General features: G+C 40.2%; 1 protein-coding gene across 1 annotated transcript; it reads right to left on the reverse strand.

Moving 5' to 3' along the window:
* Positions 1–974: 974 nt before the first annotated feature.
* On the reverse strand, positions 975–10,484 carry LOC106091655 (uncharacterized protein B0495.5). Its single transcript, XM_013258248.2, has 5 exons — positions 9,598–10,484; positions 9,005–9,457; positions 4,851–6,008; positions 1,899–2,107; positions 975–1,829 (listed from the first exon to the last, which is right to left on the reverse strand). Exons 1-5 carry the CDS (start codon positions 9,855–9,857, stop codon positions 1,366–1,368), a joined length of 2,544 nt encoding a protein of 847 aa, XP_013113702.2. The 5' UTR covers positions 9,858–10,484; the 3' UTR covers positions 975–1,365.
* Between the last annotated feature and the right edge of the window lie 5,197 nt (positions 10,485–15,681).

Consider the following 15,681-nt stretch of genomic DNA (forward strand, 5'->3'; position numbering starts at 1 on the left):
CTTGAAGAGGTCTACTGCTTTGCTGTCATTGGCTAGAACAGACGTCTCAGTCATGGTGTCCGTCATGACGGGCCACTGTCTAATCGGAAAACATGCTGACAGACTGAAGGTTGCCAGCAACGACTTTTGCAGAAGCTGTTAGGATATCGAAGAAGAAGACACTACAGAACACCTGTGTGTGTGTCCCGTACAAGCAGTCAGAAGGAGTTCCAATTTAATATCTCATTTCGTTGAGAATCTGTCTGGTTTAGCGAATGTGAAAATTCGCTAGTTATTGGGCTTTTTAAAGCGATCTGGATGGTACAACGGTAGGAACTAGTGTGGAACTGTTCCTGTGGACGAAAACGTCTAAGTGAGTCTGACGTAAGAATGCCACTTAAACCTAACCTAACCTAACGGTCCAAATCGGTTTACAACCTGGTATAGTTCCCATATAAACCGATCTCCCGATTTGACTTCTTGAGCCCCTGCAAGCCACAATTTTTGTCCGATTTGGCTGAAATTTTGCACATGGTGCTCTGTCAATACTCTCAAAAACTGTGCCAAGTACGGCCCTAATCGGTCATGAACATGATTTAGCTCCCATATAAACCGATCTCCCGATTTGACTTCTTGAGCCCCTGAAATCCGCAATTTTTATACGATTTGGCTGAAATTTTCATAAAGTATTCTATTATGACTTTCAACAACTATGCCAAGTACGGCCCACATCGGTGTATAACCAGATATAGCTCCCATACTTTAGCAGAATCCAAGGTGGTGGGTTCCCAAGATTCGGCCCGGCTGAACTTAGCACGCTTGTACTTGTTTTTATTTACACAAATCTTTTTTGTCGCAATTTTCTACCCAAATCAAATTTTAAATTTCCCGTTCAGGTAGCATGTATGGTAGCTTTAATTTTACATCATTGACCTTCCCCATTTCCTATTATATAAACAGGAATATTTTGAAAAACAATATACAACATTGTGATATACATTTGAAGAACTTTATTATTATAATTATTATTCATTTCTCCCTGTACTTAAAGCACATGATGCTGCTATAGCAAAATATTTACATATATAACAAAAATATTGCCCAAATGGTTGGTTAGATATATAAATTTTGTTAAAGTATAACAAAACATTGCTTCTATAATCTCAACTTGGTGTATAATACATCAAGTTAATCGTCATTTAGATTAAACTCCAAAGCAGAAAGTAAAATCAAGGGAAATATACAAATATAAGAGCGTGTATGTGTAAGGAAAATATTTCGAGACTAGATCTACATCTATAACATTGAAAAATACTATAAGCATTAGCACATTAAAAAAAATAGAGAAATATGTGTATAACACTTTTTGCTTGGTAAATATTCACTTTATATAATTCTTCTGAGGAAATTTTCATTTAAATTCTGCTCCAACTTCTCGGGGTCCGTGACAGGCATGCGACAAACTTTATCATGGCAAATATAGACAGTGGGTTTGCCATTGATCATTTTAAATTTCTCCTGTACCCGTTGATTGTAGGCATGGTGAGTGTTTTGCGGATCGACATGAACAATTATCATGCCGGGTATGTAGTATTTGCGACATATCTCCACAAAACGTTGTGTTGTATCTGAATCGGGACCAACAACGGCAACCAAATCAAGGCCATTTTCATGCAACAACAAGGCGGACAACATTTCGGGAAGAGCATAGCCAAACGGTTGTTGGTCGGCAAAAAATTCGAAAAGACGCGTGGCGCGTTCGCTAAAGCTTTCATCGTCTAAATAGTGTGAAAGAAGAATGAGATTGCGGGCAGAAACACTATTGCCACAAGGTTCAGCACCATCATGATCTGTAGAGTAAACGAAAAGCAAACAATTTAAACGACAGAATTTCTACTATAAAAATAAATGTAAGTTACCATCTTTTAAACGTATCACTACATTTGGGGAATTTGCTTTTGAATAGAAGTAAGCCCCGTTTTGAGCGTCCCAGAACATGGCGTCTTGCACTTCTTGCAACTCTTTAGCCCAATCCAACGCAAAGCCATCCAAAGTGGCCTTGTAATAATCCAAAAGGCCCTTGATAAGGAAGGCATAGTCATCTAAGAAACCATCAATACGTTCTCCGCTAAAAAAAAAAAACAAAAACATTAAAACAAGATTTTTCTTCAAGTTACAAAAATTGCGTTTAACTATAACAAAAAGTAATTGCGGATTTTTTAAAAGAAAGTAAATGCATTTTTAATAAAACTTAGAATGAACTTTAATCATATTGGGTTGCCCAAAAAGTAATTGCGGATTTTTCATATAGTCGGCGTTGACAAATTTTTTCACAGCTTATGACTCTGTAATTGCATTCTTTCTTCTGTCAGTTATCAGCTGTTACTTTTAGTTTGCTTTAGAAAAAAAGTGTAAAAAAGTATATTTCTTTAAAGATCATTCTAAGTTTTATTAAAAATGCAATTACTTTTTGGGCAACCCAATATATACTTTTTTTTACACTTTTTTTCTAAAGCAAGCTAAAAGTAACAGCTGATAACTGACAGAAGAAAGAATGCAATTACAGAGTCACAAGCTGTGAAAAAATTTTTCAACGCCGACTATATGAAAAATCCGCAATTACTTTTTGGGCAACCCAATATGTGTTTTTTGTTTATGTACTAAAGAAAAATTTAGAGGTTATGCAATCGTATAGTATGCTGGATATGCAGGCATTCCATCATCGGTCGCTGTCGGTGAGTTGTATTCGGTGCATGGAGTGGGTACATTTCCTATCTTGCTCTAAGCTTACATTACTACGGGAGTATAGTCATACTGAACTGAATATGTTGCAAGGTGCTGTGCAAACATAGATAGCAGTGGGTCATAAGCGTCGTCGTCGTCGCCTTCACATTTCATGGAATTCTCCCCTAGGTAACGACCAGCTTGGCATGGCAGATTGAAGGCTAAACGTTTTGCATGGTGAATGAGGATGCCCCCACTTGTATTACGAGGAGATGTAGCAGCTCGCCAGACATTTCCATTGCATCCCCTGATCACCTGAGTGACGTATCCTGGCAAGGCGTCATCTCTTTGGAATCAGACCACCTCCCCATAATTCTCACCATGGACCGACCACCCGACTTAATAACCTCTCGACGTCGGACGTTTATCAATCAGAAGAAGGCCGAGAGTACACCAATCGCCGCCTCAGTGAACTGGGACCCCCCTTGGATGTGCTAGTTGCCGAGAGAAAATTCCGAGACATCTTTAACGCAGCAGCCGCTCGCTTAATACCAGCCGGTAGAATACCCCAAGTGCGGCCCAATTTCTCGGCGCAGGCAGTGGTACTCGCAGACGAGCATGATGGGATACGTTGTGCGGACCCCACTAACCCCAGAATCAGCGAGCTGAATCTGGAAATAAACAGGGTAGTCAGCGGAGACAGACAAGCCTTTCCTACTGCCCTGTTCCGGAGTGGGGTACACACAGCGCAGAGGTGGCCATCTAGTCAACAAAAAATGATTTCCTGATAAATAATTCGTCGAAGTGCAAACAACAGAAACAGAAGAGTGTCCAAAGTTTGAGGAGAGCCAAATATCGGACTGCCTCAGTCTGAGGACAATCCTCATTACCACACCTCCAACATACAAATGCAAATGCATAGAATCGAATAAAGCATTTAGAGCTTCTCTAGGGTTACACAGTCTTGCCATCGAGATCTACATCGCCGTTCTATCCTTCTGCGGAGGACACTGTTGTCACGAAGATAAACCAGATCTTTACCAGAGAATCGGTCAAATAACCGCCGTAAACATCCAGTGTACATGGAATGCTGTGAATCTATTTATTTACAGCAGTAGAGGTCACACTAAAACATGGGCACATTATTTTCTAGCCCTATGGGCTTTTATATTTGTTTTTGTTGAGGGTGCACGGTCCATATCTGATCTAAAGCAGGATGAGCGGTGCTACAAAAGAGACCATCTACAATAAGCAGCGTAGCAAGCAGATTTTGATGAAAGTCGAGAAAATGCGTTTTGGAGACTTTCAGCCGCCCACATGGTTCTTTGCTTACCGATCGTCATGTGCAGCCGCCCTAAACCCCTTTTTGTCCTGTTTTGACGAAACGCTTAGGATGTGTGTGTCGGTTGTAGCTGGGACCACACGTTTGGTTTCTTCATCTGTGTACTCAATCATACTCAACTTGCAAGCAGATCGCTCTAAACGCGTCCCTGGTAGCAGAGTGTTAAGATCTTGACATATGGCGGTTGACGACACAACACTTTGTTTCCAAACCAATAACGATGTCTCAATGGGTTCGACCCAGGATCATTTCTGATCAAGGTCTGCCAAATCTGCGGTTAAAACACCAACAAAAACTTCCTAATCACAGTAATAGTCAACGATTCAAGCCATAGCCAAGACTTCAAGTTTATGCTCTTTTGGAGTAACGCCGCGGGTATATAACGTTACATATCAGTAGATGAGAGCCTCAAGTCAGTCACGCTACCATAACATTTGTGGCCAGAGAAATGACCGGTGTCTATCCGTCACGCCCTCAAAACAACATTAGCGCGTGAAAAAATACAGTGCCCAGGCAATCCCATGGCAGCCGGTTGTACGTATCGGATTGACCCCATGAAGTCCTTCATCGGTAAGGCCTGCCGCCCTAGTGTACATCACACTGCTACAACAATAAAGTGCCCAGTATTCCACCTGCATCCCAGCTTGGCATTTAGATCAATTTCCGAATTCGTTGATTCTTAGCTAGTCTTTTGTATCCAATTGCTTCTGGTCTATCAGTTCCATTTTTGAATGACCGTTCCATTTTGAATATTCAATAACTTCCCTCTTACCAATTTTTTTTTACATTTACAAATAATACTCACTCTAAATGCTCTTGTAGCGTGGCATCATTGGTGGCCACACCATAGCATGACCTCTTCAACAATTTCTTGTCTTCATCCCATAAATATTGGTGCATAAATTTCACCAATTTTTCTGCAGTTTCCAAATACACAGGTCTTTTGACATTACCGCAGTTGCTTAGTTTCGAAAGACCACTCAATACTAAACCATTCCATGAACATATGATTTTCGTATCCAAATGTGGTCTGGGCCTATGCTTACGTATCTCATAGAGAATGCCGTTGGTTATTTGAGCAATGCTCTTCAACTGTTGTTTATCGATAGCAAACTTCTCACATGTTTTCTCCATTGGCTGGCGTACAATCAAAATATTTTTGGCATTTAAATGACCATGGGGATCATTGGCTGGTTCCACATTGCCAGTAGTTTGCAAGTCATAGTAGCTAGCATAAATTTCAAATATTTTTCCAACATCCATTTTTAATTCACTGTATTTATCCTTGTTATCACTTATGGCTTTCTTGACCTCCTCGTAAGTCCAAGCATAGAAGGCACCTTCCACTTTTTTCGTATCACTAGCTTTGGGTAGGGAGTCAGCATCTTCGCCGGCATAAAAACCACCAGCAGGATGCTGAAGATCAGTAGTTAAATATCTATATATACCATCTGCGTACTCCAAGAAGGCTTCCTCCCTAGTCAACTTATAGGCATTTGCATAGGCTGCCATTAGCTGACCCTGGTCGTAGAGCATTTTTTCAAAATGAGGAATGGCCCACTTGCGATCAACCGCATAACGAGCAAAGCCTCCAAACACATGATCATGTATGCCACCACGTCCTATGTTGTGCAAAGTGTGTGTTGCCATATCCAATGTATCTATGTCTTTGGTTACAATATAAGCATGGAAAAGGAAATTGAGCCTAGAGACCTCGGGGAATTTCGGATGTGAGCCAAAGCCTCCAAATTGTGTATCATGACGTTGCTTAAAAATACGCATGGCTTCTTGCAATTTAGCATCAGCACTTCCAGGCTCAAACACCGCTTCAGATGTTTTCTCACACAATGACTTCTGTATGGCTGTGATTATTTCATTACCAGCGGCTTTCAATTGTTCCTCATTTTCGGCCCATTTGGACGATATGGCCCTTAGTACGGTTGTAAAAGATGGCATGCCCCAGCTGAAAATATATAAAATGAATGTAAAAATCGTAGTCTATGGGTGATAATGAGGAAGAGATGATAGTGGGGAAACACCCTTTCAAAAAATGGGCAAAAAACAGCTCTTACACATAAGTTTAAGTAAATATAGGTATGCGTATAAGAAAGCCGACCCATAGAGAAAGCCGTAAGGCTAAGGATGTGTCCCAGACTATCAAGGGGTGGCAGGTAATGGCGCGAGTAACAAACTGCCCAAGAATGTATCGGTGATGAATGTTGATCACACTACTAAATCACTGGGCAAACTTCTGTTCGAGCTCCTTGGTTGGCATGAAGCTTTCTACGATGACTGAGCACAATCTGTCTGGAAAATGGGCAGAGTGGTCCCGCTACTGAAGCCTGGAAAGGACCCGAATTTGGGGGAGTCGTACAGACCGATCTCCCTTCTCTCGCCAGTAGCAAAGACGCTTGAGGCATTACTCCTCCCGAGCCTCGTAGGAGAATTTCCATTCGCCGAGCATCAACATGGATTTCGAAAACTGCATAGCACAACAACAGCTTTGCATGCCATCACCACACACATTTGCCGTGGCTTCAATCACCGCAGGCCATGTGATAGGAAGATCCACATGGCACTGGACTTATCGAAGGCATTCGAAACGGTCATCCATGCCAAATTATTTGAGTACATCGCCAACACCTCCCTCCTGTCAGGCCTGAAACGCTGGGTCGCGAATTATCTGTGTGGTCGCCAGTCATTTATGGAATTTAAGGATAAAAAGTCGAAGCACCGTAGAGTAAAACAGAGAGTTCCCCAAGGTAGGGTGATATCTCCGCGGCTGTTTAACCTCTACCTATCCTCCATTCCACCCGCTCCAGACGGCATAGAAATCGTATCATATGCGGACGATTGTACGATCATGGCATCAGGCCCCCCACCCATTGTTGACATCTGCGATAGGTTGCACGTCTACTTCAACGAACTAGTCTCATATATCGCTGCAAGAAATCTGAAGATATCTGCCACCAAATCTACAGCCACATTGTTCACTACAAATACGCGTGAGGTGAAAGCCGAGCTGAGTGTGATGGTCGATGGAGAAATGATTTCGACCATCAAGTGTTCCAAAATACTTGGCGTCACATTTGACAGCTCTTACACATTCTCCCCACATGCCACAGCAATTCGGATAAAGTCAAAAGTAGAGACAAGATCCTCAAGTCACTTGCTGCCAGCACTTGGGGTGCAGACAAAGAAACCTTGTTGACCATCTACAAAGCAATTGGCTGGTCTGTGGTAAGTTATGCAGCACCAGTGTGGTCTCGCCAACTTTGTAACACGCAGTGGAATAATATTCAGATCTGTCAGAATGCCGCCCTCCTAACTGCGACGGGCTGTCTCCTCAGCTCTCATGTGGACCACCTTCACCAGGAGACAAAGATCCTAGCAATGCGAAGACTAAATGCTGTCCAAGCAATACCTTTTAGGCTGTTATCGCAGAGACCATCCAAATCATCATCTTGTGGATAGATATCCACCGCCCAGAAGCCTTAAGATAGATCTACATGATCTAGAGCGTGAGGTTCAGCGCTACAAGAAAGAACCTCTAGATCAAGCGGCATATCAGGCAGGTCCAGAGAACATTTATGCAGACACGGAAGCGGATGCGGTGAATGGCTACCGGGTGAATGTAGTCCTTGGAGAACGACAGCCTCCCATTGCACCTGAAGAAATTGACCTCCCCTGGCAAACCAGAGTGGTTCTGGCTCAATTACGTCCCGGCAAGTGCAGCCGCCTCAACTCCTACAGAGCAAGGGTTGATGCCGAGGTGCAAGATGTATGTCTCGATTGTAACCAGAGACCGCACGATACACGCCATCTGTTTAACTTCCCAGCCAGACCCACTCGACTCAGACCCAGATCCCTGTGGACGTACCCCATCTTAGTCGCAGAGTTCCTACGTCTTGGCACTCAACAGAGTAAGGCAGACGAAAGATAGAACACAATAAACTGCTATAACAACAACAGCAACTGAGCAAAATAGGCGCTTCAATCCCGGATTGACCCGATGGAGTTCTTCATCGGCAAGGGCTGCCGCCTCAGTGTATAACACACTGCTACAACTACAACAACAACAATAGGCGCCTGTAATGGCAGAATGCAGGAAACTCTCACCAGGAAGGGTTTTTTCGGTCCTGACATGGAATTTCGTCTGAATTCTTCTTCTTTAGGACAAGCATAATGGACCTTTGAGTGCTAGGAGCGTTGTCTTCAACCTCCAACTAGACCGGTAAAGTAGACGTTTAACAAATAGCATATAGCCGGCATAATTCTATCCTGTTCCATACGAGATTTTCGAAATTTTCACGAATGGTTGGATTACGTCAGGTTAAAAAGAGCGTGCGGATATTAATGCGCCCCATGCCACTAAGGACATAGACCTAAGCCAGTAATCGGTGCGCTCTAAATACAAAAAAGTAACCTAGAAAGAAAAAATTGCACGTATAGTACATTGAGGTGTACATGTGACAAATATGGCCTACTTCAATGCATTTTGCAAACTTCAAGTGCGTTTATCTCAAAATCATTAAAGTGGCATATGGAACAAGATAGTATTACACCAACTATATGTCATCAACATAGGGCCTATTTGTCCTCGATGCCGCCTGGAGAGGACGGAGAATAGGTATAGTATTCAACAGTGCTAGCGATATCACACTACATTGAGTCCTCAATGTATCACTTTATAAAGCTTTGGCATTTGCTGGCTACCCCAAAGTGACGCACATCTCACAATGAACTCACTACAAAATCACGTTTGAGAACAACTCTCTTCTTAATGCTATATGCGAACGAAAAACTTTTTCACATTCACTTTTCCCTTCAAATCAAATTGAAATTGAAAAAAGGCCAAATTAATTTTGTTGTAAAAAATTATTTTCCTTTATATAAGCAGTCCCAAAATAAAAACTTATGTAATTTTGGGGAAAATTGAAATTTACCTTCGTTACTTACCGATCTTGAGGGGGGAAATATGTTCCTGCCGTTATGGGAGCCAAATCGGGTGTCAACCAAACACTCATGGGCCACCCACCGCTGCCGTTCATCATAAGCACAAATTGCATATAAATACGATCGATGTCTGGCCTCTCTTCTCGATCCACTTTGATGTTTACAAAATGTTCATTCATTATGGCGGCAACTTCTTCGTTCTCAAAAGATTCATGTTCCATGACATGGCACCAGTGACATGTGGAATAGCCCACCGATAAAAATATCATTTTGTTTTCGCTTTTGGCCTTTGCAATGGCCTCTTCTCCCCATGGATACCAATCGACTGGATTATGGGCATGTTGCAGCAGATACGGGGACTTTTCCTGGGCCAAGCGATTGGTGTGCTTGGGGCCACCTCCAGCTGCACTTCCCGTTGACATGGTGCGATGACGAGGTTTTAAATGGCTAAGTAAGCTGCAAAATAAAGAAAGGCATCAAAAGATTTGTCGAGATGTTAGATTTAATAACCTAGATCTTGTTTTACAATGACAATGTACAGGTGGTGGTGGTTCGATATGGAATGTCTATGTATACGTGATTGCTGTAATGCTTACGTAAACTGTGTTTGCGACTGGCTTCGCTTTAACGTTGTAGCGGCCCCGGTACTGCTTGTTGTACTCCCAGATGATAATGCTGATGATGCTGGATACGTCGCAAGACAACGTGACGTTGAGCTCGTTATTCTACCTGCAGGGGATGCCGTTAACAATGTGCTAATGTTATTCGTTTTTGTACTAGCTGGTGGCGGTGAAGTTAAGCCTTTCGTCGTCTTTTGGCGTACAATATTTGAAGATCGGTAGATATTTTTCAACATAGCAAAGCTTGTAGTGTTGGCTTGTGTTCCTCCCTTTCGAGCGGATGTTCAGCTCGCTCAGCCAATGAATTGGAAATTAAATCAATTTATCCAATCACGTCACAACTTTTTATGATTTATCCATCTATACGAGGTATGATGGACAGTGTCGAACAATTTACACACAAACAGTGCCCCCACCTCCTCTGTTATTCTAACGTGGCCCCAACCACCTTCAACAACTTTAAGAATGTTGTCTGTGGGCCTGATTTTATTTGTCCAAGATAGTCTGGTTTTCGGCGATAATGCGATAAACAAGTAATTGGGTCTATTTAGATTTCACAAGGGTGCAAGGGTGCAAGGGGATGTGAGTAAAGTAATTTTTTAATCAAATTCTCAATTTTCTCATCAGCAGGTTTGTTGGCCAGTCAATTTTGCACTGCAATGTAATCACAATTCACAAATGTCACAACGTTTTGGAATATTTAATTATTACTGTCTTGTTTGTTCACTTTTCGATAACACCAAATTCCAAAAAAAAAGTAAATTAAATTTCTTCACAAGATACAGAGCGTTGCGGTAGCGGAATGGGGAATAACACAAAAACAAATCATCCAAAAGAAGAAAGTAAAAAACAACAACAACTTAATTTTTGCTTTATGTTTTGTTTAACTCTTTCGTCTATCATCATATTACGTCATGTATAATTAAGCCAAATTAGTGCACTCATATCGTATAAAGTCAGCTGATTTTGTTTACCTAGTAAAGTTTCTTATGGGATGCTTACACGTAAATAAAAATAGGGGAAAACAACAGATCTGTTTGCTTACTTTTCCAAAACAAATTTGCAGGACAGTAAAATATGGTTTTCAAAAAACTGCTGTTTGATGCTGCAAATTTCTGCTAGGAAAAAAAAATTAATAGAAATTTGCAGCTCTCAATTACAAAATTCTCAAAATTTAGCTGGCCCTCGCGAACTCTCCCGCTCTATTCTGCTGGCAAATAAAGTACGCGAACGACTTTCAGTAACAAGTTGTGCTGGTAAGGTTAGGTTTACTGTCAGTGCGGGACACACACATGGAAGGTGTTTTGTTCTTCCATGTCCTCACAGCTTCTGCAAAAGTCTATACTGGCAACCTTCAGTCTTTCAGCATGTTTTCCGATTAGACAATGACCTGTCATGACGGCACAATGACTGAAACGTCTGTTCTAGCCAGTGACAGGAAAGCGGTAGACCCCTTCAAGTTTAGATTAGGCCACATAGTTTTGGAATGCTCACAGCCCCCTCTTTTGACCATTGTTGTCCTATGGGCCTGGTCCTGAAAACTTAGTTTACATGTCGCTAGAGGCATACCCACATATTTCAGTTTCCCTTGAATGTGTAAGGTAGTTTCTAGTCTCGCAAACTCGTCCGCTTTATAATTCCCTGGGATAACCCAGAACAGGTGAATTTTGAACTGTTCAGCCATCTCGTTGAGAGATCTGCGACAGTCGTGAGCGGTTTCTGTGCTAAGAAATACGTTCCCCAGAGACAGCTGCCTGGCTGTCTGAGAAGATATTTATGCCAATCGTCGTTATGACGTATATATTGGGTTGCCCAAAAAGTAATTGCGGATTTTTCATATAGTCGGCGTTGACAAATTTTTTCACAGCTTGTGACTCTGTAATTGCATTCTTTCTTCTGTCAGTTATCAGCTGTTACTTTTAGCTTGCTTTAGAAAAAAAGTGTAAAAAAGTATATTTGAGTATTCATTCTAAGTTTTATTAAAAATGCATTTATTTACTTTCTTTTAAAAAATCCGCAATTACTTTTTGGCCAACCCAATATATATCTTAGCCATTCACTACTTGCTTAATTGCAGTGGTCTGGTAACCTTTACGATATGACCAGTTCTGGCGTTTTTGAATACACCCCAAAGCTCACTTGGTCGTTTAGTTTGGAGCCATCCGTATAGATGTCTGGTAACATCTATTACCAAGGATATTGTAGTTCCAATCGGTTTTGTTAGGAATAGTGGTACAGTACTTTTTATCAAAAAACAGCCCAGGAATGGTGTAATCCACGCAATTGTATCAAGGATAACACAGTTGCACAGTTAAAGAGAAATCTCCCTTAGCTCCATCAACTAGTTCACAGCACAATATAGCATTAAAGGTTTGACAAATGCAGTACATACCCAGTGCATGACGCGCGTTCTAAACCTACAACTTTTGCCAATGGCTCTCTTACGGGTGTATAGGGCAAGAGTTGCCTTTCTTGCTCTTTGCAAAATTTTTGATTTGAAGTTAAATTTCCTCTACAGCAGACCACCCAGGTATTTTGTGGTTTCTGTAAATTGAACATTCTCTCCTTCAAAGGAGACAGGCGTCACGAATGTCGTGTTTAATGCAGATGCCTGCCATCACGACCCAAACCTGCGAGGCCCAAGGGTGTATACAATGCGTTTACCAACGCCCCCACATGTGGTAATCCACACAAGAGTACCAATTTGATCCCACGTATTTGGACGTGTTCACCTCCGGTCAGACTTCGTAGCCTTAAAAGACTACTACCAGTTGAACCCCAAAGAGTAGGTAATATGTATCTCCAGCTGATAAGAACTACTTTTGTCTTGCACGGATCTACGCCTAAACCACTTTCGGCAGCCCACTTCGCTGTTGCACGCAGGGTTTCCTGAAGTATATCTCTTAGAGTTCACGTCATCAGCATAGGCGACCACTTTTACACCTTTCGAAGAATATCCTCCGATTTTGATGAAATTTGAAATCGTTCTTTTATAGGCTTAATACTCTATATCAAGGTATCAGTTTGTATGGTAGCTATATCCAAATAAAGGCCGATCTGGACAACATTTGACAGGAATGGGTAATGGTCTACTAGAACTCACTGTGCTAGTCATTTATTCCCCGAAATTGGGGAATAAATAAATCTTTTAGGCCTTAATGCCCTATATCAGGAGATCGGGCGGTCGGTCTATTGGGTAGATATATCCAAATATGATCCGATCTGGACCACACTTCAAAGAAATGGGAAGGGGTCTACCAGAACTCACTGTTTCAATTTTTATCAAAATCGGAAGAAAAATACGACTTATATGAGCTTATCACACCATGTCGAAATCGAGTAAAAAATGGTATAAATAAATAAATACCCAAGCATTGGGTATTTACCAGGTAGAAACCCATCTCTACATATCATAAATCCAAATTACAAAATTGTTAATCAATAACACAAATTTCTTTTATAAGACCGATTTTAGCAATTTTTTTTTATTAAATATACAAATTTCTTAATTTAACCTAGTTTTTGATTTTTTCACCTATTAGATCTTGGCGATGACCACTACCTCTGCACGCAAAAACAAGAATAGCGAATATTGGTAAAGAATTATCGAAGCGAAGGACGAAATCATAGATGCTGAAAGCCAGATCATAAAAGCAGGAGGCCTAACCTCAGCCATGAAAGCGTCAAACACAATAGGCAGAAAAAAGTATTAGACAGCCATAACGAGCCTTACAGTAGTGCTGGCAAACTATCGATAATCGCTACTTTCGATAGTTTTAATAATAAATATCGATAGTATCGATACTATCGTTAATGTCTTAGCAATTTTATTTCAAGCGAAAACGAGAAGTAAAAATTGGGAAATCGATTTATATAGAAGCAATATCAATGTACAGATCAAATAAAACCAAGATTAACAAAGTCAGTTGGAAGTCATGAGAGCAATCATTGTACAAAATGTTAGCCTAACCAGATGAAAATTACGCTCTCTATAGGCCCAATGTATCTTAAAGGATACATTAAGTTTCGGATCACTTATTTTTGTTTAAATTTGCAAAAGAATTAAATTTTTCGATAGTATCCGTCGGAAAAATATCAATCGATATTCAGTCAAAAAACTAAATATCGACTGTGTCATCGATATTTTGCCAGCTCTACCTTACGGACGCCAACATGAGAAGAAGGACGTTTCTTCACCAATTAAACAATAGAGAACTTGCAAATTTCTACTGAGATTTTTTTGTCAGCAGTAATTTACAACTTTCAACAGTTGTTTTGTAAAGGTCAGCTGTTTTATGAAAAGCAGCCGTTTCATGAAAATACAAAAGCTAACGGCAAAGTGGATCAAAAAGGCAGAGGTAGGTAAAAAATATAAATATTATTTGTTTGTAATTATTAAATTTTTTCCATTTCTACTTACATTTAATGAAGATTCATGGCAGCAGCTAGTGTTCAGGTGCGGAAAACTCGACAAATGAAGTTGTAATTTTACCTCCAGTCGGTTGTTCTACATTAGAAGGTAAGTGCAAAATTTACGGAATTATTTGGAAATTTTTGAAAAATTAAAAAATTTATCCTTCCAGATACTAAGAAAAGAGCAATTAACGGTTTCATCGGAGAGCTACGATGAAACCAACACCGTTCCTTTGAATTTGTTAAGGAGGGAAGATGCTGCCATGGGATTGAGTGGGTCTAGCTGGGCAGTTAAACAATTGACGCACAGTGGGATTACAAAAAAATTAGTGCAAATTAGTCTGCCAATTGTGAATGGATACAGATATCTTCGATGATAACAAAGTAGCTGCCACACGACCAAATACAAAACTCTCTTAGGCTCACATCAGTGGTCGTAGCAATTTATCTAGCCACAATATCCAAAAGCATTTAGATGGTTAGTCCAAGGTATCCTTGTCAGCACAACAAGTGTACTTTTGTGTACAGTGATGGCATGTAAAGCAATTGTAGTCCTATGCATGCACAGTAATTTGTGATGGCTGTCCAGCGGCACAGAGATCTCGGATATACAAATGGCTCCCCTTTAAGCCATTTCACTCTTGGGTCAATAAATTGATGTTTATTTAAGTAAAATACCTCACAAGTATCGCCAGCATTTTTTAGTTAAAAAAATGTTTTCCAAGCAAGCAAATAAAAAAACAAACCAAAACAAAAATCAGTTTTTTTTCTGCAAATTTTTTAAAATTTGCAATTTTTTTTAAAGGTAGTAAAATAGCTCTTACTCTCCTGCAAATTTTTACTAGCAAATTTTTACTGGAAAAGTACCCGAACAGACCTAATAACAATGACCTAACAAAAATCTGACATGTTAATATCGCAAAACCTGGCCGGCTGTTAACAGATGTTCGCGTGAGACCACCTTTTTAAATCCGCCTTAACTAATATCCAAGCCAGATTTAACAAGGGAACTATATTCAAATCTGAACCGATTTTTTTTCAATTTCAATAGGCTTCATCTCTGGGCCGAAAAACATGCCTATACCAAGTTTAAAGACGATCGGATGAAAATTAAAGCATTTGCAATTCAAAATTCGTTGAAAGACCCCATTGGGCCATAAAAACCATGTACATATAATAAAATTATTGAATCGCATAGTTGATATAAAAAAATGGCAAAAAAAAAATCAATGTGAGTTGAAAATTGCTGTAACTTGCTTAGTTTCTCGAACTTCAAACTTCTGTAGGCACCATTGTATTCATAAAGATAATCTCTTTCCGTAGTGCTGATGTTTGAAGCAATACTGTACAGTTTTCTATGAAAAACATCGCAAAACCCAATTTTTTTTGGACGTAAAAATTCTAAATCGTTTTCTATGCCTAAAACGTTGTAACTCCTTCATTTTTTCGAATTTCGAGAACTTAAAAGCACTTTGCAATTCGCAATTCGAAGACGATTCGTAAAATAAACAGAATTACTGAAAATTTCTCATTTTATTTTTTTGTGCATTTTTTTTAGCAAAGGCTAACCCCTTACGAAAATTTTCAATTTTTAATGTGAAAAAATTTTTCGAATTGAGTATACGGTATTGAAGATAATGTCAAAAA

The sequence above is a fragment of the Stomoxys calcitrans genome, chromosome 5, assembly GCF_963082655.1.
Source record: "Stomoxys calcitrans chromosome 5, idStoCalc2.1, whole genome shotgun sequence".
In the NCBI taxonomy this organism is placed as follows: domain Eukaryota; kingdom Metazoa; phylum Arthropoda; class Insecta; order Diptera; family Muscidae; genus Stomoxys; species Stomoxys calcitrans.